At 42.7% G+C, this 25,413-nt stretch overlaps 2 protein-coding genes across 2 annotated transcripts; one reads left to right on the top strand and one right to left on the bottom strand.

Moving 5' to 3' along the window:
* Positions 1-13,945: 13,945 nt before the first annotated feature.
* Positions 13,946-14,371, top strand: LOC121972797 (E3 ubiquitin-protein ligase ATL23-like). Its single transcript, XM_042524427.1, has one exon. It carries the CDS (start codon positions 13,946-13,948, stop codon positions 14,369-14,371), a length of 426 nt encoding a protein of 141 aa, XP_042380361.1.
* A 452-nt stretch (positions 14,372-14,823) lies between these two features.
* LOC121971232 (ubiquitin-like domain-containing protein CIP73) lies at positions 14,824-24,877 on the bottom strand. The gene is made up of 18 exons (XM_042522392.1): positions 24,656-24,877; positions 23,450-23,570; positions 22,653-22,770; positions 21,207-21,341; positions 19,019-19,143; positions 18,837-18,917; positions 18,619-18,768; positions 18,469-18,538; positions 18,223-18,377; positions 17,575-17,736; positions 17,432-17,503; positions 17,240-17,357; positions 16,677-17,171; positions 16,405-16,526; positions 16,103-16,279; positions 15,578-15,982; positions 15,242-15,400; positions 14,824-15,050 (listed from the first exon to the last, which is right to left on the bottom strand). The coding sequence occupies exons 2-18, from the start codon at positions 23,567-23,569 to the stop codon at positions 14,976-14,978; spliced, it is 2,739 nt and encodes a 912-aa protein (XP_042378326.1). The 5' UTR covers position 23,570; positions 24,656-24,877; the 3' UTR covers positions 14,824-14,975.
* Positions 24,878-25,413: the final 536 nt, after the last annotated feature.

Below are 25,413 nucleotides of genomic sequence, written 5' to 3'. Positions count from 1 at the left end.
TCTTCCCCCAGTAAGGTTTTAGATCTCTCCTTTTTCCTTTCCGATATCTAATTCGCACTTCTGCTCTAGTTTTTGAAACTCCATTTCCTCGTCTTTGAAACTTCCTTTTTGATTTCTTCTGTCCCGATCATGGCCAGTTCTTCTCATCCCGAAGAACAATCTTTAGGCCCATGGTATACTACCATGCGATCTCGTTTCGAACAACGGGATTTTGATATTTTGGCTGACAATTTTGAAATCCCCGAGGATATCGAAGTTCGCCTAGCTGGTCCTGCCGCTCGGCCTCACAGACCACCGCGCGGCGGTTTCTGCGTCTTTCGCGACCAATTCATCGCCGGTCTGCGGTTCCCCGTACATCCTTTTATAGTAGACGTCTGTAACTATTTTAGCGTGCCGCTCGGCAGTTTAATACCAAATACCTTTCATCTGCTCTGCGGCGTTGTCGTTTTGTTTAAGATTCACAACATCCCCCTCCGACCGGAGGTCTTCTTTTACTTCTATTATCCTAAGCAAGCCGAGCCGAGCACCTTTATGTTCCAAGCTCGGCCCGGTCTGGTCTTCTTCAATAAACTACTCACTTCAAATAAACATTGGAAGGACTATTATTTCTACCTCCGCATGCCCAGTCAGCCAAACTTTCCGACCCAGTGGCAAGTCAGTCTACCTCCCCCTCCCGAACTGAAGAAATTCAAGACCCGACCGGATTATCTTCACGCCGCAAATGTACTAGCCGGTCTACGGCTTGACATCAACAAGCTTCTTCACGAGGGAGTGATGTACATTTTTGGGCTGAGTCCTATACGGACCCCACTTCCGACCGGCTTCGGTAAGAACTTTGCTTTGGCACTTGCTTTAATTGCTAACTGATTTCTTTTTCTCTTCCTGCAGCTGACATCGTCATGGACTCGGTGATGGCCGGCGTTCTAAAGAGAAAGGCAGCGGTGCTGGAGGCCGTGGCAGCCAAGGAAATGAAGGCGCTGGGTATTCAGCCGGTCGGTTCTCACGAAGGAGAAAGCGGCACCCAGGCTGAATCGGCCGCTCAGGCCTCTCAACAGCAGGTGGACAGCGGAGCTACCCCCTCCAGGGAACCAACGGCCCCCGAGGAAGGGTCCGTTCGGGAGGAGGATCAGCCACTGCAAAAGAGACGCCGAGTGGAGACCCCGCTACGCTCGGCTACCTCCGCGGTCCAACCCTCTGACCGGGCCGCCTCGACTGCGAAAGGGAAGGCGCCTGTGCCCGAGACCATTTCGTCCGACCGGACGCCTTCTGACTGGGACGAGCTGACTGCTCCGGTCGAGGCCACTCCGGTCGACACTCTCCCCCCTGCTCGCCGTTCAGTCCAACGTTCGACCATCCATTCGCGATCTTCTGCGCCAGCTTCTGATCCCGATCGGGCAATCCCTGGTCATGGCCGCACAGTACGGGCTACTCTTCATCTCCCTACTGAAGAGTTGCTGCCAGAAGCTGACCGGACAACCGTGCCCGAGCACACTATTACTTTGAAAGGGCCCCTCGCCGAGATGTGGGCCGACGCTCGGGCGCGCGTAGCACTGATCCCTCTCCAGAACTTAGCCAACAGCCACATGCAAGCGGCTACGGGGGTAAGTTCTTCGTTGTTTTTTGTTTTTTGTTTTACCTAAAATATTTCCGCTCGGCTTCTAACAACTGCGCCTTTCGTTTCAGAGGTGGGTGGAAGAGATAGCAGTTTCCAACCGTCTGGCTATGGCGGACGAGGAGATAAGGCAATTGCGCGGTCCGAGCGGCTCCCAAGGACCTTCCTACTCCGAGCTGCAAAAAGAGCTGAAGAAAGCTCAAACTCTGCTGGCTGCTGAGCAGAAGAAAACAGCTGACCAGGCCCACGCCCTAGCCGAGTCCGAGCGACAGGTCAAGTCGCTTGACACAAAGATAACTCTGGCCACCACTCGGAAGAACACAGCCATCTCCGATCTGGAGAAGAAAAACGTGGAGGCCCGGGGCCTGGAGTTGAAGATAAAGGAGCTGACGGAGCAGCTCGATCGGGAGAAGGCAGGCCGCTCGGCTGATGCGGAGAAGATCGAACGTCTGAATGAGGCCCTCACAAGCTCCCAGGCAACCTTCAAAGAATACCAGGATGCCGAGCCGAGCCGAGTCGCCGCTCTCCGACAAAGCCACATCCGATCGCCCGAGTTCTCGGAGAAAATTTGCGAGCGGATGTACTCGGCTTTCGACTTGGCAATTACGGCTACTATGACCTATCTGAAGTCGAAGGGCCTTCTTCCGGAGTCCACCAATATTCCGGGCGGCGATCAGGTGGAGCTTCTGAGCAACATTCCGAGGGACCTCTACGACTACATCGAGTAATTCTTGTAATTTAGCCGCTCGGCTGATCATGAACCCTTTTGTATTTAGGCCACTCGGCCTAAGGTTTTAATTTTAATGAAATGCTTTCCTTTAGTGTATTTTATCTTCTTGCACTGTCCCCTTGCTAACACTTGTGCTGTCCGCTCATCTCCTGTCACATCACACCTTTGGAGAATCGCTGGAGTATTTTCTCCAGCTCTTCCGTTCGGCCGCACATAATTCTGTGTTGCTACCAAGAATCGCTGGTTATGAGACGATCCGAACCTCTCGATGTTCAACCTCGAAGCTCGACGGTTGGCCTGCTCGGATTATTTATAGACGCCGACTCGTCTCTCGATTTTTAACGACGGAGCTCGTCGGTTAGTCCGCCCGGACTATTTATAGACGGCGGCTCGTCTCTTGATCTTTAACGACGGTGCTCGTCTCTCTTCCGCTCGGAGGGTTTATAGACGCCGGCTCGTCTCTTGATCTTTAACGACGGTGCTCGTCTCTCTTCCGCTCGGAGGGTTTATAGACGCCGGCTCGTCTCTTGATCTTTAACGACGGTGCTCGTCGGTCTTCCGCTCGGAGGGTTTATAGACGCCGGCTCGTCTCTTGATCTTTAACGACGGTGCTCGTCGGTCTTCCGCTCGGAGGGTTTATAGACGCCGGCTCGTCTCATGATCTTTAACGACGGTGCTCGTCGGTCTTCCGCTCGGAGGGTTTATAGACGCCGGCTCGTCTCATGATCTTTAACGACGGTGCTCGTCGGTCTTCCGCTCGGAGGGTTTATAGACGCCGGCTCGTCTCATGATCTTTAACGACGGTGCTCGTTGGTCTTCCGCTCGGAGGGTTTATAGACGCCGGCTCGTCTCTTGATCTTTAACGACGGTGCTCGTCGGTCTTCCGCTCGGAGGGTTTATAGACGCCGGCTCGTCTCTTGATCTTTAACGACGGTGCTCGTCGGTCTTCCGCTTGGAGGGATTATAGACGCCGGCTCGTCCCTTGATCTTTAACGACGGTACTCGTCGGTCTTCCGCCGGAGGGTTTATAGACGGCTCGTCTCTTGATCTTTAACGACGGTGCTCGTCGGTGCGGATATTATAGGCGGGCTTTACGGTTTAACGTCTGGGCTAGACGGTCGTCTAATTTTGACACTTCCGTTCGGCGTAGCTCTTTGCCTTTCCCCGCTTGGATAATGCCTTCCGGCCGCACGGCTCAGGATCTACTTCATCGAGTATTTTGGCTCGGATAATATACCTCCGTCCGAATGGCACGGGGCCTTCGATCTTGAGCGTTTGGCTCGACCCATTTACCTCCGGCCAAACGGCCTTCGATCTTCGAGCGTTTGGCTTGACCAATTTACTTCCGGCCGAACAGCACGGGTTATTTGCTTACAAGTCTTAACCACATAAACCTCCCGGCCGATCGGCCTTCGGGCCACGATGATAATGCCTTATATTCGCTCCTTTGACTTTTCATCTGCATTTCAAGTATTTAGTCGAAAAATGAAATACATGGTGATTCAATGATACACCTTTCACCCCGCCCTAAGGCTGGAGGTGGTTCGCGCCCCACGGCCTATCTGCCGTCCGTCCTCATCCTCCAGATAATATGCGCCCCGGAGCTTTCGATGATTTTGAAAGGGCCCGCCCATGGCGCTTCAAGCTTGCCGACGTCGCCGGCCGACTTCTTCCAGACAAGATCGCCGACTTGGAACGATCTGGGAATTACGCGTCAGTTGTAGTTTTGCTTCATCCGCTGACGGTATGCCATCAGCCGAACGGACGCCTTTGCCCTCTCCTCTTCTACCAAGTCCAGCTCCATGTTTCTTCGTTCGGTGTTGCCATCATCATAGTTCTGGATCCTGGCTGACTCAACGCCGACTTCGACCGGTATGACAGCCTCACCGCCATATACCAAATGGAACGGTGTGACTCCTGTCCCTTCTTTTGGCGTCGTTCGGATAGCCCACAAGACGCTCGGCACTTCATCCGGCCAACTCCCTCCCAAATGGTCGAGCCGAGCCCGCAGAATACGAAGAATTTCCCGGTTGGCGACTTCAGCCTGACCGTTGCTCTGAGGATAGGCCACGGACGTGAAATGTTGCTCAATGCCGTAGCTTTGGCACCAATCCTCCAACATCTTCCCTGTGAACTGCCGCCAGTTGTCGGACACCAGTCGGCGAGGGATGCCGAACCGACAAATGATGTGCTGCCAGATGAATTTTTTAACCATTTGCTCAGTGATCTTTGCCAGCGGCTCGGCCTCCACCCACTTGGAGAAATAGTCTACCGCCACTAGTAAAAATTTCCTCTGCCCGGTCGCCATCGGAAATGGACCCACAATATCCATTCCCCATTGATCGAACGGACATGAGATGGTTGATGCCTTCATCTCCTCTGCCGGTCGGTGGGAGAAGTTGTGATACTTCTGGCATGAAAGGCATGTAGATACTGTCCGAGCGGCATCTGTTTGTAAAGTTGGCCAAAAGTATCCGGCCAAGAGGATCTTCTTGGCTAACGAGCGTCCGCCCGGATGACCTCCACATGATCCTTGATGTACTTCCTGGAGGATGTAAGCTGAGTCCTCCGAGCTTACACATTTCAGTAACGGGCGCGAGAAAGCTTTCTTGTAAAGCTGGTCTCCGATGAGTGTAAACCGACCGGCTCTTCTTCTGAGGAGCCGGGCTGCATATTCATCGGATGGTGTGGTGCCCGAACGGAGGAATTCTATAATAGGTGTCCTCCAGTCACTTGGAAGCGCGAGGCCTTGCATCCGGTCGACATGCGCCACCATCAGCGTTTTTTCAATTGGCTGCTGAATGGCGACCGGCGTTATTGAGCTCGCAAGTTTGGCCAACTCATCGGTCGCTTGGTTCTCCGTTCGGGGAATCTTCTGAATAAGCACTTCTCGGAAGTAGCTTTGAGTTTTTCAAAGGCCTCAGCGTAGAGTTTAAGCCGAACACAGTTGATTTCAAAGGTGCCGGAAAGTTGCTGAGCGGCCAACTGTGAATCCGAATAGAGAGTCACCCGACCAGCTCCCACATGCCGTGCTGCCTGTAATCCGGCTATAAGGGCCTCATACTCTGCCTCATTGTTGGTGGCCTTGTAGTCCAGCCGGACGGATAGGTGCATCTTTTCTTCTTGCGGTGAGATAAGCAATATCCCAATCCCGCTTCCGAGTCGAGTGGAAGACCCATCCACATATATCCTCCACAGAGCTTCCGGCTCTGGCCTCTGCACTTCGGTCACAAAATCAGCCAAGGATTGGGCTTTAATCGCCGAGCGGGGCTGGTACTGGATGTCAAACTCGCTTAATTCTGTCGTCCACTTGATAAGCCGTCCGGACGCTTCTGGATTCAACAGGACTCTTCCGAGTGGACTGTTCGTCCGGACAATGATTGTGTGAGCCAAGAAATACGGTCGAAGGCGCCGAGCGGCTAGAACCAAAGCAAAGGCCAACTTCTCGAGCCCGGTGTAGCGAGATTCAGCATCTTTCAAAATATGGCTCAGAAAATACACCGGTTGCTCTTCACCGTTCGCCCTCACAAGTGCTGAGCCTACAGCATGCTCAGTTGACGATAGATACATATAAAGTGACTCACCCCCGATCGGCTTGACAAGTATAGGCAGAGAATTCAGATATGTTTTCAACTCTTCAAATGCTCGGTCACACTCTTCGTTCCACTGGAACTTAGTAGCCTTGCGCAGGATCTTGAAGAATGGCAGGCTCCGGTCGGCAGTTTTGGAGATGAATCTGGACAAAGCAGTTATCCGACCGGTCAACCGTTGTACTTCCCTTGTGTTTCTGGGAGGAAGCATGTCTTGCAGAGCTTTCACCTTGCCGGGGTTGGCTTCGATTCCCCGCTCGGTCACTACGTATCCCAAGAAACGTCCTCCCTTTGCTCCGAACAGGCACTTCTGGGGATTCAGCTTGACTCCGTATTTGCGCAGCGTTCGGAATGTCTCTTCCATGTCTTTAAAGAGATCTGCCGCTAGGACGGATTTAATAAGAATGTCGTCCACATAAACTTCCAGATTCCGCCCTATCTGTTCCCTGAACACTTTGTTCATCAAGCGTTGATAGGTGGCCCCGGCATTCTTCAATCCGAACGGCATCACGTTGTAACAGTATGCCGTCGGCAGTCACGAAGCTAACCTTTTCCTGATCTTCGCGGACGAGCGGTACCTGGTGATAGCCCTGGTAGGCGTCGAGCATGCAAATTAATTCACAGCCGCCCGTAGAGTCCACCAGCTGATCTATCCGGGGCAGAGGATAAAAATCTTTGGGACATGCTTTGTTTAAGTCCCGAAAGTCAATGCAAACTCTCCACTTGCCGCCCGGCTTGGAGACCAATACCACGTTGGCTAGCCAGCTCGGGAACTGCACCTCGTGTATATGGCCGGCCTCCAGAAGTTTCTCTACTTCCGCCCGGATTATGGCATTCTGCTCGGTGCTAAAATCTCTTTTTTTCTGCTTCACTGGCCGAGCGTCAGGTCGGACATGCAACTCATGCTGCGCTAGGATCGGCGAAATTCCGGGCAACTCGTGTGTCGACCAAACAAAGACATCATGATTTTGCTGGAGGCATTGGATCAGCTTCTTCTTCTGTTTTTCCTCTAGATCCGAGGCGATGAAAGTGGTGGCCTCCGATCGGGTCGGATGGATCTGAACTTCCTCCTTTTCATCATAAATTAAAGCAGGAGGTTTCTCGGTTATGGCGTGTACCTCGATTCGGGGGGCCTTCCGAGCGGAAGAAGCTTCTGCTCGGATCATCTCTATATAGCATCGCCGAGCTGCTAGTTGATCTCCACGCACTTCTCCTACTTTGTCTTCCACGGGGAACTTTATCTTCTGGTGGAAGGTTGAAACAACCGCTCGGAATTCGCCGAGCGCCGGTCGTCCCAGAATGACATTGTAGGATGATGGAGAGTCGACCACCACGAAGTTTATTGTCCTGGTCCTCCTGAGCGGCTCTTCCCCCAGTGAGGTGGCCAGCCGGATCTGTCCGACCGGCTGAACTTCGTTGCCCGTAAACCCATAGAGGCTCGGCTCGATCAATTTGCAGCTGATCGAACGCCTTCTTGAATATGATGTTGACCGAGCTCCCTGTGTCAACGAATATGCGATGAATAGTGTAATTTGCTATTACCGCTTTAATGAGCAGCGCGTCGTCATGGGGCACTTCTACTCCTTCCAAGTCTCCAGGCCCGAAAGTGATTTCCGGTCCACTTGCCCGCTCTTGGCTACAGCCGACCGTGTGGATCTGCAGCTGCCGGACGGCCGCCTTTCGGGCTCGGTTGGAATCTCCTCCGGTCGGTCCGCCAGCAATAACGTTGATCTCGCCCCGGGAAGTATTGCTCCTATTTTCCTCCTCCCGAGCGGACGGTCGGGACCGTTCTCTGGACGTCCGGCGACTCTCCTGTCTTGGGGATCTATGCCGATCGGGCGTCTGGTGATGTCGCCTCTCTATGCGGGTCCGGTCGGCTTCCTGGGTCCTTTGCCTCCTGTCGAGGGGAGGAGACCGTCGTTCGGCTCTCCGGGGAACAGGATTGGACACAAAGGGAAGGCTTCGGCAATCCCTCGTGTTGTGCGTATCCGTTTGGTGGAATTTGCAGAACATAGGGGTCCACCTCTTCTTTGGCTTGGGCCGAGCGGCAGCCACTTCTTGTACGTGCGATCTGACGTGAGGGGATCGAATTGCTTCGGCCCTCGGTCCTCTGGGTGGCTGCTGAGCGGTGTGCTGTTTCCGCTCGGCATGAACAGGTGCGCGCTCGGCTGGAGTTTCCTTTTTCCGAGCGGCTTGCGCTTCTTCCACATTTATATATTCGTTGGCCCGATGTAGCATGTGATCATAATCTCGGGGCGGCTATGAGCGACCGGAAGAAGTCCCCATCCACAAGGCCTTGCGTGAAGGCATTCATCATCGTCTCCGATGTGGCCGTTGGGATATCCATCGCCACTTGGTTGAATCGCTGAATATAGCCTCGAAGCGATTCTTTCGGCTCTTGCTTGATGGCAAACAAGCTGACACTTGTCTTTTGATAGCGCCGACTACTGGCGAAGTGGTGGAGGAAGGCCGTTCGGAATTCCTTGAAGCTCGTGATGGATCCGTCCGGCAACCTTCGAAACCACCGTTGAGCCGATCCCGAGAGGGTGGTAAGGAAAACTCTACACTTTACTCCATCTGTGTACTGATGGAGCGTGGCTGTATTATCGAACTTACCCAGATGATCATCCGGGTCCGTTGTTCCATTGTATTCGCCGATCGTCGGAGGCACGTAGTGCTTGGGCAGAGGGTCTCGTAAAATATCTTCCGAGAATTGGCGATTGGTCCGCTCGGGAGATGAGTCTGCCCGGGGGGCTTTCCCTTTTCTATCATCCCGCCTTGGCATTTCATCTGAAGAGGAGCCTCTATCTCTTCGAGCTGGTGCAGCTTCAGGAGTGCGAAACAAGGCTCGGTGAAATGCGACGGTGGCTTGAGGTGCTTCCGCTCGGCCATGAGACGCAGATGTTGCTTGCTGCTCCGCCCGCTCGGCGGATGCTTTTTGTTTTTGCTCTATGAGTTTGGCGGCCCTTATCTCGACCAGGGCGTCGAGTTCTTCTGTTGAAAGCGTCACCGTGTGTTGTCGTCCAGCCTCGTCCATTGTCTCCGATCGGATGCAGGAGCGTTCCCACAGACGGCGCCAATTTGATCCTGTCCGAACCAGAAGTCAACAGACGCTGGGCACGTGGCGCTTCCTGGTAGATCTCCAACTAGTGTCGAGATGCTCCGGCTATCCTGCACAGAAGTCGAGCCGGGAAGGGGATTCCCAGCGACGACCCTCCGACGCTCAAGTCAGGTAAATCACGATGAACAAGGTGGCTCCAGAAGTCTCAGAGTACGTACCCGAATCCTCTTGCCGGTGAAACCTGAGGTTCTTTATATAGAGCGGTGTCAAGTTTGGGCACGCGTACCGAAGTGCATAAGTGTCCTCTGTCCTTTCCTAGGTATGCGGCTGTCAGAAAGCTTACCTGACCCCTATCGCTACAGTCAGAGCATGCCCTCGATGGGACAGCGGAATCCCGAAGTGCATAAGTGTCCTCTGTCCTTTCCTAGGTACGCGGCTGTCAGAAAGTTTACCTGACCCATATCGCTACAGTCAAAGCATGCCCTCGATGGGACAGCAGAATCCCCTGTCACAAGATTTGGAGCATGGCACACACGTGAAACCTACAGGTTGTCAAAGAAAGAAATCCTCTGGCCTTTTCCTTTGCTCCAAACTTGTAGTCTGAGCGGACGGATACCTAAACATCCGACCGGACATCCGCAATGGTTTACTTGTGCTTTGTGGAGACTAACAGGGGTGCTTTATGACTGCGGTCGGTCAAAAGGTCAGCTCGGTCCATGACCTTTTTAACTGAGTGTCGGAACCCCGATTTGACAGGGTGCCTCCCAACTATAAGTGCGAGCCGGCCGGACCCCTCCAAGTACTCGATTCCATCGACCGGCCGACAGTCCAATCGGACCGACCGTCTACGGTCGTCCGTCCGGTCGGACCACACTCTCCTCTGGGTGGGCGGCTGTTCCGGTGACTTCCACTTGGCGTTGACTTTGCAAGAAGGGGGGGCCCACTCTTACTACCGGATCAGGCTAATTGAGTTGGACTCAAGTTGATTCATGTGTTCAATAAGTCTAATTTAGATTATGACTCATTGAATCAATTTAATTAAATGAATTAGATTCATTATATTAAATTGGCTTGAATTAAATGGTCGGATTAGATCAACCATAAGAGAGATTAAGTCAAGTTTGACTTGACTTGAGAGGAAGATGAAGAGTCAAGTTTAACTTGACTTTATGCCACCTCATTGGTGAGTTGGCAAGATGTGGACCAATGATGATGCTCCACATCATCATGGTTGCTTAAGTGGGATGCCACCTCATGGGAGTTACCAAGAGTTGTGACTCTTGGCATTCCATGGGAGTTACACACCCATCTTAATGTGGTCGGCCACATGAATGAAGGAATTAGTTTCATTTTGGTGATTATTCTCATTCATTCCATCATCTTCCTCCTTGAGCTCTCTCTTCTTGCTTTCCTTCTCCTACCTTGGCCGAACACCCTAGGTGCTAGCACACCTTGTTTGGTCCTTCTCCATCTAGTGTGTTCGTTGGATACGTGTAGAGGATTGTCTACGTTGACAATCTTGAGATCCGACAAGCCGTTGGACGAGCGGGATACGAAAAGGGCACGCATGAAGGTATAAAAGGTTTACCCTTTGTAGATCTACTGTAGATCGAAATTTTGAAACTCGTACTCGTATTTTTTGAAAGATTTTTCTTTACACGGATCCGGTGGCTGGGGCTTTCGGGGTTTCCATGACGCGAAAACGCGGTTTTCACGGCCCGAAAAATCCAACACTACAAGCTCCCAGAATACATTGACTCTATTTCAGAATTCATTGCCTTTTGCTAAGATATTGCATCTATATATTGGAGTGTTTTGTCATATGTCCGGGGATCAGGTTCATGTTTACCCGGGATCAAGTCCGAAGACTCTCCCAAAAATATGAATCTCTCAGGTTGTTTCACAATCCTCCCACTATGACAAGGCACTTCTGTGGTTGTGTATCATGTGTGACACGTGTTGCAGTCTCTTGTGGTACTTCATCTTATACTGTTGGTACTGAAGTAGACGTATCCTCTCTCATCTCTTCTAGAATAAATTCATAGAAGTATGCTCATAAGCGGATTTCTCCAAGGTGTATGATTAAAGTTGATTTACGCAAGGATTTTGACACGATTGATTGAAGTTTTCTTATGTCCGCACTTGTTGGTTTTGGATTTTCCCAATAATTTTGTGGATGGATAAGGGAATGCATAACCACGGTTTCTTACTCCGTTAGTTTAAATGGTGTATTACATGGTTTCTTTAATGAAAGAAGGGGCTTGAGACAAGGTGATCCTCTCTCCCCTTTGTTGTTTGACCTATGTTTAAAAGTTTTTTCACGTTCTATGAAAGTTATCTCAAGGTTATGTGCTTTTCATTATCATCTAAAATGTCAAGAAGTGGAACTCACACATATAGCATATGTTGATGACCTCTTGTTGTTTGCAAGGGCCGATGTTTCTACTCTTAACTTCATTATGGATTGTCTAATGGTTTTTGGTGATAAAGTGGGCCTTCGAGCAAATCCCATGAAATTCAACTTATATATGGCCGGAATTAGTTACCAACTAAGGGAGGAGCCACTACACATAACCGATTTTCAACAAGGCATATTTCCCTTCTGATATCTTGGTATTCCATTAGCAATGGAAAATTTGAGGATTGCAAATTGTGGGGCACTTCTTGACTCCATAAGGAAGAAGGTTGTATCTTGGACGAAGCATACACTTTCCCATGTCGGAACGTTAGAACTTGTAAGATCGGTACTTCAAGGTGTGGAATGTTTTTGGTTGTCTATCCTTCCAATTTCAAGTGGAGCTATTGACAAGATATATGACATCTCTCATTCCTTTGTATAGTCAACAAAACATCCACCAATCTCTTGGGCTTCTATATGTCTACTCAAAGAAAGAGGACATGGTTTACGTGATTTGCAAATATGGAATATAGCTCTCTTATGTCAGATTCTATGGAATATTCAAAATCGAAGGGAGTCCCTTTGAGTGCGATGGGTTCATCATCACTATCTCTGAAATATGGACTTTTAGCGATGAAGGAGTAAGCCTTCGAACTCCCCCCTTATTAAATGTTTACTTTATATTCGTGATGAACTTGTACAGTGAACTACCTCTATTGGCGCGACAAACATGAAGATGATAGAGTGGTTTGCGAGGGAAAATAATCGGTCGGCTTTAGTATATGAGTTTTTCTGTCCAAGAGCTGCTAAAGTAGATTGGTTTTCGGTGATATGGAAGCCATATATTATGCCCAAGCATAGGTTTACATCTTGGTTACTTGCTTATGGAAGACTAAGAACGGTGGACACTATCTCATATGAGTCAAACAAAATATACGCGTTGTGTCACCAACAAGATGAATCCAATAATCATATTTTCTTTGATTGTGATATTGTTAAGCCCCTACTTGATAAAGTCAAGACATAGATTGATATCACTTTTGATATCACCAATATGACCTCCTTTCTTGATACATTTCAGCAACACTACAAAGGTGAGGGTGGCAAATGAAAGCAAGACATCTTGCTCTATCTTCCATGATTTATCTCATATGGAATGCACTAACATGAGCCGATTTGAGAATGTTATACCTTGCTTTGAGAAGATATTTCATAAAGTCCAAGTTCATGTTTGGCACTTTGTAGATATCAAATAATCCTTTTATAATGTGTGATAATATTTTGTGATATGCTCGGATGTCATACAAAGTCCAAATCATGTTTGGTACTTTGTAGACATTAGTGAGACCTTGATGTATGATGTTATGCATGAAGTTTGGTTAATGATGTCTTATAAAGTCATAAAACTGTTATGCACTTTGTAAACATCATATGATTGTATTTTATTCTTTTGGAGAGTATAATATATTTACCTTCCCAAAAAAATACAAAAAAGGGAAGAGAGAAGCAGAAAAATAAGTGAAAAGTTACATGCATAGGAGAGGGGAAAGAAAAAAGAGAAAAAAATAATAGAGAAAAAATGATTGAAAAAGTTAGATTTATCGGGAGGGTAAAACAAGAAATACACTTGAAAAGATACATTCTTTGATAAATGCCAAAATAGCATATTAATTTTTGGTTAATTCAGAAACTTAGATGTCTTATTTGATAAATTACTATTTTTTATCCAAAGGCTTCCAATCTATTTTATAATTTTTTTATTTTATAATATAAAAATATAAATATTATTAAGTGTTATTATTAAAATAATAATTAATTTATTAATTAATTTAAAATTTTATAAATAATAATATTAGTTATACAAATATACAAATTATTAATCTATTGTACATTTATAATTTTAACTCTAAACCCTAAACCTACTTCCCAAATTGATCCGGCATAATTCCGAACAATGGTGAACTCTTTCAACGCTGACGTCATGCATTACATCACCTAAACTTTCTCGCCTCCCATCACGTGCGACGCGTGTGGTCTCAAAGTACTCGGCACGTAAACGCTGGACGACGAAAACGCGACGTCGTTACCGTTCTCCAGCTCGCATGACGCACTCAAGTCGCCCCCACTCCTTTCGCCAATCGCTCGCTTCCACGTCATCGATGAGACCCTACTACGCGCACCGCGTTGCTCGTGAAGCCCTCCTTCTTCTCTTGCGCCAGTTAGACACAGACGAAGCTGTAGCGCTCTTCGTAGGACTGCTTATAAAAGTCCCTTTACAGTCGTTCGATTCGATCTGATTGAATCCCCATCGTCCGTAACTACGTCGCAGGAGAGCCTTCAACGGTCTAGATATGATGTATACGGATCGAACTACTGTAACGTTATGGAGGCTACGGATTCGCGCTCAGACGACGCTTCGCATACTCGTCCCATACGAGGCAAGTCAGCTGTATCGCACCTTTCCATCCGTGAATTCAGGGCCGTTCGATTACGGTATAAATAGTAAGCGATCACATCTTCGATCTCCATCCCGTTTTCGATCAAAATAGAATAGATGTGGGCGGTGTTCTTCGCGTTCGCGACGCTCTTCCTCGTCTGCTTCGGGATTGGGATGATGTTCACGGTCTACGTCTGCTTGATGTGGTCGGCGATGCTCGGAGACCAACCAGAGGCGGCGGCGATGGCAGCAGAAGGGAAGGCGGGTGCGGGGCTGTCGACGGCGGAGCTGGATCAGCTCGCGGCCGTCGTCGTCGGAGCGGGGGTGGGACCGCGTGGGCAGGAGTGCGCAGTCTGCCTGGAAGAGATCGAGGAGGGGCAGGCGGCGCGGGTGCTTCCCGGTTGCCGCCACGCGTTCCACCGGGAGTGCGCGGATCGGTGGCTGGCGGAACATCGGGAATGCCCCCTTTGCCGTACCGTCCTTTGTCCTCCGCCGCCGACGCCGCCTCCTGCTGCCGCGCAAGTGCAGGTGGTTGTGGCGTAGCAACTAAACTGCGCGAATTTTTGGCAATTTCCCCCATTTTTAAAAATTATTTTACCGTTTTTTACCTATTTAAATTAGAAAGGTTTGAATATTTATTGAATTAAAAAAAAAACTATTATTGGTATTCACAATTAGTTGTCCATTTTTTATTATATAATAGATTTAATATGAATATACTAAATGAAAAAAGAAAAATATTAATTTTTTTTTTTGAATATGATAGATTTTTTCTCCAAATTTTATCAAACTCCAAAAACATATATTTAAACCTAAATTTAAAGATAATACATACAAATTAAAAATGGATCATTTTGGAATTTTGGATCATCAACAAAGACTCATAGACTCATAGTTAGACATGTAGAATCACATAACAAGACTACCATAACACTATACAGTAGAGCTGTTCAAAAAAAAAAAAAAAAAACTTGAAACCTGCTCAACAAATTCCATGATATACTACAAAATCGTAATTGTATCTGATAAAAGATTTATAATAATACAATCGGTAGTTCTTGATAAATTTTAGAGAAAAAAGGTACCAAAATAACAGCTAATATTACGCAAATTAATGTTCGGTCTGTATCGACGATAAACTTCCAGCTTAAAACTTCTCTTTTGATTCCGATTCCTTAGTGAGCCTCTGCTGAATATGACGATGCAATATCTCTGAATATTCCTGACAACACAATTTACCAACTGATTTCAGACCCATTGTCAAATAATGATTTATTAGATGATTGTGAAGATGTCCAATGAAATCAAATCAATAGTTTGATGCAAACAATTTTTATTGAATCTATCAATTAATGATTGAGCAGTTAGCTTAGCGCATTAAGCTTTAAAGTTAATGAAAAATAGACTGCATACATTACTGAGCTCTACATCATCTCCGAGTTCTTGAAGAAGACCCTCATGGTTATCTTCACCATAAAGACCACCGGCACTTTCCAGCATGGCACGGAAAATACTTCCAGGAGAGTCGTTCTGTTCAATCTTTTGTTGTGCTTCATGAAGATCAATCTGAGACTGACAATATTATCAGCAAAATACATAAACGGCTGAAGAACAATAGGAAGTAGAACAGAGTATAGAATCTAAGACCATTGATTCTAGAAAGACTTATCTGTATGTAACATTAGCATTATGAAACTAGAAAAATTGTTGGGATGATTCAATCAGCAAATTCAACAAACAAGCATGTACCTGCAATTCACTTTTGTGTATCCTCTCGTCTGGTCTGATTGTATTATAACTTTGAGACTCTGGTTCAGATTCATTAACACTAACTGATGGAACTCCACCAAAATTCGTCAAAAAATTATTAAAAGCAGGGCTACCAAGGACCTGGCTCATCAAGTCACCAGCATTTACTCGTTCCCTTGAATCTTGCCCAACAAAATTTATGCTACGTGCAAACTGATTAAAGGCAGCAGAAGGAAATGGACCAGAGGAACTATTCATACTGTCTCGGTTACCATCGGAGACATGGGAAACAATTGATCTCAGTAACTCTTGGCCCCTAGAAATAGATTCTTGATTTTGACTAACGGATGATGAATCATGGGATTTTCCATCCTTAACTATAGGCTTCGCTCCGTTTCTCCGCTTCTGAACAAGATTTCAATAAGAATATAAATCATAAGCAAAACTTATCACAGGGAAAAAGGTGGTGAAAATCATGCATGAAAGTTGTGAACTCTGGTATGCATGTAACCCAGGTTTTCTCACCTTGGGTTGCAGACCGCCCAATCCAAGCCCCAAAGGGGTAGTCCTATCAGTCCCACCAGACTTGCTACTTTGTGCAATGGCCTTCATCTTGTCCTCAGAGGACTTTTCCTTAGTAGTCAAAGTGTTTACAGGTTTCGAGGATGCAGACCCGCCCATCCCACCAGTAATCAAAGAATGCTGCAAGATAATACTGAAAATGAAGGTCCAAATACATAGGAGGAAAAAATCCACTATAGTTGTAAACCCAATACTATCAAACCTCCAAATGAGATGTCATCTGATAGAAGATATCATAGCCATACCTGCTTTCCAGCTGCTGTGGAAATCCCAGGAACGTGCGTCTCAATATTCTTGTTTGCAGAATCAAGGCTATTATCAGTCCAATCACTTACAATATTCTCACAACTATTTCTTGATGAAGAACCTACAATAGAAGGGAGAGAAGAACCAGCAAATGTTGATAAGCATAGACACTTGAGTGGAAGAGAAACAATATTGTTTGTATGCTAACACAAATGATGATAAGCATAGACACAATGAATGTAAGAGAAACAATATTATTCATATACTTTACCTTCAGTAACTAACTGCTGCCCGACCGTGTCTAATATGCTTTTGGCAGGGGCACATCCATTTGTTTGATCTGGTGCAGTGCCAGAATGATCAGTCTGTGTGTGTTCTTGTGCCACTACTTGAGGAACAATAGCAGATTCTGAAGAAGAATGTTGAACAGTCTGTGCTGTAGCAGGTTGTGTTCCACTAATTATAGAAGGATGGGAATTTTGAGATGACGTGGAAGGTGTGGGGTTCGATGGTTGTGACCCCACATGTACAGGAAAGAGAACACTAAGGACAGGACCAGAACCAGAATGTTCACTGGGAGAACGTCCTGGAATAGCTGCAACAACTGTTCTAGCTGTCATTCCTCGCATTGGAGCAGCATTCCCCAAAGGTCCTGAAGCATTGCTAGTTTGATTTGCTTGTTCCATATTTTGGCGTCCAGTATGGTTAAGATCCCTTGTACTTTCCCTTGCACCAGAAGATGACACACTGGGTGCTAATGAAGTCCCTGGTTGGTTAAAATTTAGCATAAACCAAAGAGGAGAGAGAAGGTGAGCAAAAATAAAAATCTCTTACCAGAGAGTACATGTACATTTATATTTCTCAATAAGTCCCCAGCATTTAATATATTAGAAGGTCCACTAATCAAAGGTGAAGCACCAGTGAAAAAAGAGCTCAATTGAGGAGGAGAAGGCTGCAACAAAAATATGACAAACCTGCTTACTTAAAATTAACAATTCATCTGCAATAAAAAGAATGTATAATAACCTGAACCATTATTGGATTTGGTCCTGTGGAAGATATATAAACTGCTGGGCCAGAGTTCACGAAAGAACCATCCTGCATCGAATACAAGGTTGTGATACTACTGAATACTGATTATATTTCTAGAATGTTAAAAGGTAGCATACAGAAGATGATCCTGTCCGCAGCATCATAGTTGTACGACCAAGCTCCAAAAGCATTGCACCTAAATGTTGCATGACTAAACCCAAATGCATGGCTTCAGTTTGTATCTGACTACGAACCAATGGATCAGAAGTAGCTTCTCTTCTCAAGCGCTCGGCCATATGCTATAGAGAAACAACGGCAATTCTATGTCATATTATGACAACAACTTATGAAAGAAATAGAAAGTAAACATTCTGATAAATATCTCTTCAATTCTCTTCAGCATAATACCGCTAAAACTAAACTTTTTTTATTAAAAAAAATCTTTTCATTAGATGCTTACAGTTGTTGAGGCTTTTCCATTTCAGTTACCCTACTATTGAACAGCTCATATTCTTGATGTTGCAGAATGCAAATTTGAAAATTTCAAGGTAATATTTTTCTTTAAAAAATAAAGGTTTTCATAAACAAATGAAATTACACATGTTACTAAAAATTGAAACCCTGGGAAGCAATGTCTGAATTTGATTGCACCAGATAGTGAACAAAAATAAAGATCCATCATCTAAGCAAATATACCGTGGCAAAAAGTACTCCAATAAAGGAACACATAGATAAATAAACAAAAATCGCACTCAAATATTCTAAAAATAAAACTAAGAACATACAGAAAAGGCAGTTGCTGTATTTCCGCTAAGAAGCACTCTTGCTTGGTCAATTACTGAACCCAACACGTCAGGAGTAGGTACTCTGTTCCCATTCAAGGATGTGTTATCTGACCTTGGAATATTCTGTGTATTGCTTGGTGCAGATGACTGAGAACCTTCAAATATTATATTCATGGAGAAGATTTCTCAATTGTTTGTAAGATAATATTTCATTGAATAAAAATTTTTAATGGGAGAAGAAATCACCACTGTTTTGTAGTATTAGCTCCATGCGGTTGATATAATCTGATAAGGTCCTCAAAGAATCAGGAATGACCTAAAGCACAGAAAAATGGGTCAATAAGAAGGCATAAGAGAACTAAGCTTAGAAAAGATTAAACAGAGTGAAAATTCAACCATATTTGGTTGTAGTGCTGCTGGTGAAGCGAGTTGCACTTGAAAGGGTTGATTGACCAACGTAACAGGTGGCTGTGTTTGATTGTTTTGTTGAGCTCTGCCACTAGCATCTTGTGAATGTCCTGTGCTATTACTAGGAGCTGCCTGATTCTTTCAATAAAAACCGCTATTTTACTTTTTATTTAGTCAGAATAAGAAATATATAAAGAAAGGCTCACTACTGCAACAGATGGGGTGTTGTTAGCACCAGCAGGAGATAAAATCCCAGCTCCTATAGATTGCAGTACTGCACCAACAACCTTTAAAAAGGATAAAACATATTGTAGATAAACCCACAAGAGATCAAAAGACAGAAATTCATAAAGGTGAAGTCATACAACTTCCGAAGTAAGGAAAATACCCGACCAATATCAGGTAACAAGCCCATTCCTTCTCTTTGGTCAGAAATATTAACAGTTCCTAGAACAACACTATGTGAAACTTGTCCAATCCTATTGGGAGGTGAATTGGTTGAAGAATCAGTTCCTGCAAATTTATGAGAATTATATCATACAACTACTTAGACAACAGAGTTGTATAACAATGTATATTTAGCATATAGACAAGTCTTTAGTGACTTTTCAAAAAAGAGAAAACGTCAAATGGATAAGTGAAATAAAATATAGATGATAGTGAAAGAATCAGAACATATGTGCATTGAAGATTTCATCTCTTTGTAGTCATAGTGAAAGGATAATAACAGAATTGTATCCAAATGTTATATTTGCTATTTGATTAATTAGAAATCTGATGATGCTATGGGATCAGCCTAACAGTAAATACATTGGCAAACTACAAAATACTAAATCCAGTAGAAACAGATCAATGGCTAACTGGAGGCATCCAAACTGCCCACACAAACATGAGGTTCTAACTTCTAAGACAACATTCAAAAACCTGGTTGGACGTGTTCATGCTTGGAACAGACTGTAATTACATAGTGCATACACATACTATAACAAAGCAATCTAGTACAAAGGCCTATGGTCAGTCTAGATTCTTGACTTGTGTCAGAGGTGATAATACTAAGATGACTATGTGAGACCACTAAAAAGGTAGAATAAAAATACTACTAGCCAAGAGGAATTAGGTGGATCCCATTAGATAAAATGAGATATATTAAATTAGGATGGTATGGAAATGTTCAAAGACACAATATGATGAATCCTTATTTCTATATAAGTTCACACCGGCACAAAACTGTATTGTATCAATGCAACTCATATTGACACGTGAAACATTTAACTTTTGACCATTCAATCAATCATACTGCCACGTTCCAACTCTTGAAAAGAAATAATTTTTGTCTATAATTTGCTTCATATTGAATCATGATTTCATAATATTGTTTACCATAATAAATTGCCATCATAATCTGGCAGCTTATGATGTTTGCCAAACCATCCAATTCCCATAGGAACACCTTTATCTCAATAATTCAATATTGATATTGTTGAAGTTGTATATCTGCCATCGAGGTTGTCTTTAAAATGAAAGCGCTCAGCGTTGCTAGAATGAAAAAAAAAACAATATTTTTTTATTGTTGGAGTCAAGGACCAATGACCTTTACTATGTGTTTGACAATTTTCTATGATATACAACCCTGTCAAGGAACATCCAAGTTGTATTGCTAGCACATGCAAGATGGAAATAAACTACTGGAATTAGATGGCATGTGCCACTTAACTAAACTGATACGTACCACTTATACTGAGTGACGCAGACACAAACCACAGTTTTAACAGTACATTTATCATCAGCACAAAATGCAGTTAAGTTGTCCAAAAGAAATGGCAAATTGCTAGACATCAGCAAAAATAGATATCACATTGATAGATAAGTTTAAGGATGACAATTGGTACCAAATTACTAGAAATGTACAAATCAATTAAATAATTTTTTGTTACATGAACTTGTGTCATTGGATTCCCTCCCTAGCTTTCACTCTAATTGCATTATCCTTTCTAATTATAAGATCTATTGGTTGCCTTCAAACACGTTCATACCATCTCAATCTATTTTCTCTCAATTTATCATCTACAACACCTATTTGAGACTTCACTTCCACAACCGCTGACGACCTTGACTATGAAAAATCTTATCACAGATTAATGTCAACAAAAGTCTGAAGCTCACATAATCAGATAACCTAATCTAGTTTAAATATTCATCAAATTGGGGAAATTTTAACTTTGCATTAAGGTAAATGTGTAAACAGTAAGAAAAAAAGAAGCAGCAAGATTGCAATAGTCCATTCTTACAAGTAATAGCTAATCCAGTAAAATCAAGACAACTAGGTCAGTGCTGAATGATTAAATTTAACACCGTGTTATAAAATTATAGAGCTACAAATACGAGAACTAGCAAGAAATCATAATCAAGTAGGAACAGCTATCATTGGAATTTAAACGTTTTAAATGCAAACAAGAAAACATTACTTGATATCTATCCTTAGTAAGGCATTGACAAATTGATAATAAAAGCTTAGTAACATACTAAAGAGAATGAGTATCTGAAGACCACAATAGAAATAAATAATCTAGACTTACCTTGGTCATTATTGTGAGATTGACCTCCAGAAACAGTCCCAGATTGAGTTTGAGCCTCAACTGGTCTAGCAACCAAATGTAGTGTGTGTCCATCTTCCAGATCTGTATGATTGTGAAGGTACAAGTTTGCATGTCCTTTGTGAACAAATATAGTAAATCCAGCGTTTTGAAAATGCACCACTTCACACAGTGCTTGGTGCCACAACCAAGGTATCTTCAGTAGCAATTACGGTGAACCACCTTTCAGGAAAGGTGCTAAGACCCATGCTTAAGCCCTAGGTATGGGGCACAAAAGACGGCCCTTGCAGTAACATATTATATCTCTTGTTAACTTATATAACTTTTGGCTGGCCTTCTATATTCATGTATTTTGTAGTAAGTTCTACCTTGGTTGTTCTTCCATTCTCCAGGTTTCATAGCAAGGCAAAAATAAATAAATAAATAAAGAAGGAAATTGGACATCTAAGTCTTTATGAAGCTATTATCTTGTCCTTTAAATTTAAACTTCCAGTGTCCTATTACTAACTGTGCTTCCGTTATAACATCATATTAAATTTTATGGACAAAAACATTTGATTATCTGATGGAACTTTTTAAGATTGATTCACAGTATTATTTTTCTTTGATGACACATTATTGTAACTATATATGTTTGAATTTCTTTTTTATTGACTGACTAATGAAAATTTTATGTCATTGAACTTTTTTAGATTGATTTACAGTATTATTTTTTAATTTCACATTGCTGTAACTTTATAAGATTGAATTTCTTTTAGATTGATTGAATGATGAAAATTTTATGTTACACCAGTGTAACCATGTTATATGACTTGTATTTGTGTATACAAATCATATAACTTAAGAGTTAAAAGTTAAAGAAAAGGCAAGAAACTTCAACTTCTACTTGACCTGAGATCTAATACAATAATCAGATTACAAGAAACGTAGCTTTAAAATCAAATCAAGATTGCATAAAGATTCCATTTACATACAAAATTTTCTCTAGATATATAAGTTACTTCACATATTGCGTCTCACAATACTGATCTTTACTCCATAGATCCCAATAGACACGGTTACATACTGCAGAAAAATCAAATTTCAATTACGTCCATTTAATTTAGGTTCATAAACTACAGAAGGTGTTGTCAGATTTAACTGAAAAGAAGCGAAAAAACTAAATTGTAAAAGGGCAATATTTAAATATGAATACTACTTCATTTCTATTTGCAAAAAAATCTTACACATTATGTACCATTCTACGTAATTTTAATTTCAGTAATAGGTTAGTAATGACAAGGATGAAATCAGAAAGAGGAATAAACAATCTATCATATCCTTGTGGATATCATGATTTCAAACTAAAATTTAAACATATTGTTCATGAAATTTAATTATTGCTAGCTAACAAAGCATACCTAACTAGAAACAAGAAATAAAGGATACGGTAATCAGAAAGAAGGTGATCATCCTTTAAGACCTTCCCCCTAAATATCAACCGTTGCTGCTCTACTGGAATACCTGAAGCACTTGCTACCTTTTCCTTTAGTGAAGGAATAGGTGTCTAGAAAAATTTTTGAAGATAAAGAAAGCTAAATTAGTGCCATTGATAATATGTTTGTCCAGCATATAAATATAAGATATTCAAAATGGATGAATAGTCTTTTTTTTTGTATTCAATGAGAACAAAATAATCATATTGCAATAATTTATATGATAATCATATACCATAAATAGTAATAGCTTATCTTCAATTAATAAAATCAATACATAATATGAAGTAGTAAATGTTTAGTACGAAGCAATTATTAAACACTACAATGAGGCTTAGGCATTATTAATGTAATCAGATGTTTTATTTAAGTAGGAGTGGTTTTGTCCTATAATTTTATTGCAACCCTAGCAAGAGGGATATATTCCAAATTACCAACTAGTCTACAATAGACCAGATTCCCATGAGTTAGCTAAGAAAAACATAACAAAAAATGGAATCACAACTTCAACTTGCAAAATTAGAATATCCTACTACAAGATTACCTAGCACCCAACGCCACCATACGCATAGAGAAACAACACCCATAAATTATAAAAGATTTTGTTATACAAAAACCAAGTTACACCACCAAAATAAGGAAAAAACAGATTGCTAACATCTTATAGTAAACTAGTTGCACCTCCATAAGCACATCAGAAGGCTAAGCAAACTCATAAGAAATTACTTGAAACATCTATAGTAGCCTTACATCTCTGTTTAAAGAAAATGTATAGATCTGGGAATCCAGTGACTTGACATTAATCTGTATAGTTGAATCTGAAGATTCACCAATTCCTGAGGTCGAACACTTGCTTTGATCAGTAGCCATCCTGTTGAATATAAACATGCATAAAAATCATAACCATGTGATGGAGTGTGAAATTAGTTAAAGTAAAATGTTAATTCAAGTCCATTAATGACTTTCTTGTGACTACTTGAGGGGGAAAATGACAGTATATACATGTATTAGAGCAAGAACACATGGAGCTATAGTACACCTACTGCAATCTTAAAAAAAACTAAATAATGATTTCCAAGCAAGAATATCATTCATATTAAACGACAATAAATATCACAAGCGGTGGGCAAACCATCATAGTGGAGTTATGCGCATGGATGCACATAAACTTTCATTTTTCTTTTCGGTGTACAAGTGCCAAAGATGGACGAAATCTACTATATCATCACGCTTATCAAACCATCCAACATAGTTCCAACTTGCAATAACCCATAACTTACGTTTTTGAACTTCCAAATTTCATAATACCAAAACTCCATTTTCGTACACAAATAATACCTTATATAATACTTGTTAAAGCAAATACGAGATTAAATACCAATGCAATTTCTTTTTTTTCAAAACTGCTACTTGAGAAAAGGACTGTTCCCATTCCCTCGAATCAAGGGGGAAAGAAGAAAATTTGATTATTATTTTTTTATCTTGTATGATATAGACGAGAAAAGAAAACGGCGCAGAATTTCATGTATAAATCTCCATTCAATAAATCCAAACAAAAATTTGGGAAAGCTGAGACGCAAACGGGTAGGTATAATAAATTAAACAACGTTTAGATAAACAACACAAACTTAAAAGTTCGAGCTTTCTTAGAGGAATGTGTGAGAATAGCCAATGACATCAAGTTCTCGGAATAGTTTTTCCATTTCAGATCCAAACAGGACTGGAAAAAAACGTAGGAACAAACGAGGAGAATAACAGGCTCTAACATCTCGCAAAAGCTCACTTTTTCTAGGAGAAACAACAAAATTAGAGAAATGATTGAAAAAAACGAATAGAATCCGATGCAAAAATATTATCATTTCTAATAGCAACGATTGAAACAAAGAAAAATATATCCATGTCTACAAAAAAAAAAAAAAAAAAAACGAGAACAGAAATAGGGTGATCTGATCGAACCTTATCTCGAAGCCGGCAAACGGATCGATGTCTTCTTCCTTCCCCTGTTCTTCTTGAAATGGGGCAGAAAATAAACGGATCGACCACGCCTCCCTTTTCTGGATCCTTTCCTTCCTGGCTCCTGCGGTCTCAAAGCCACCGCCGATTCTGGAAAGGACTCGAAAGGGCTTTTCGCTAGCAGAGGAGACTCTATGCGGGAAATCCCAGAGCGCCGATCGGGTTACAGTCTACGGCCCGGCCCGTTATGATTTCATATCAACGACCCAACTTTGGACGTATTTGTTTGTAGTTTTGTTATTATTATGTTGTATGTTGTCAATGTCTTGATGTGTCCTCTATTATTAATTAGATTGTCCGCGTAAATACAAAAATTAATGAATAATACTTAAACGTAAATAATAATAGTAAATTATAAGAGATACCTTCAGAAATTTATGAAAAATATAAACTGTAAAATAATGATGATGGAATTAAAGAGGTTATTTAAAAAAATAATTAAAATATGAGAGTAAAATAATAATAATGAAAAGTATTTTGGATCAGGTTTTAATGAAAATTTAACATTTGGATCAGGCTTAATCTTATGCTTTAATTAATGTCATGTTTTTTACAATAGAAAGTCAAAAAAAATAACAACGATTATATTTAAAATAAAAATATATATATTACAATAGATATATATTAAAAAAATTAAACGATATGAAATAAAATATAAAAAATAATCAACTTTTTTAAATCTGATAAAATTTAGAAAAATC

The sequence above is a fragment of the Zingiber officinale genome, chromosome 4A (genome assembly GCF_018446385.1).
Source record: "Zingiber officinale cultivar Zhangliang chromosome 4A, Zo_v1.1, whole genome shotgun sequence".
Classification (NCBI taxonomy): domain Eukaryota; kingdom Viridiplantae; phylum Streptophyta; class Magnoliopsida; order Zingiberales; family Zingiberaceae; genus Zingiber; species Zingiber officinale.
The sequence above is the reverse complement of the archived record's forward strand: the minus strand, read 5'-3'. Positions and strand labels throughout refer to the sequence as shown.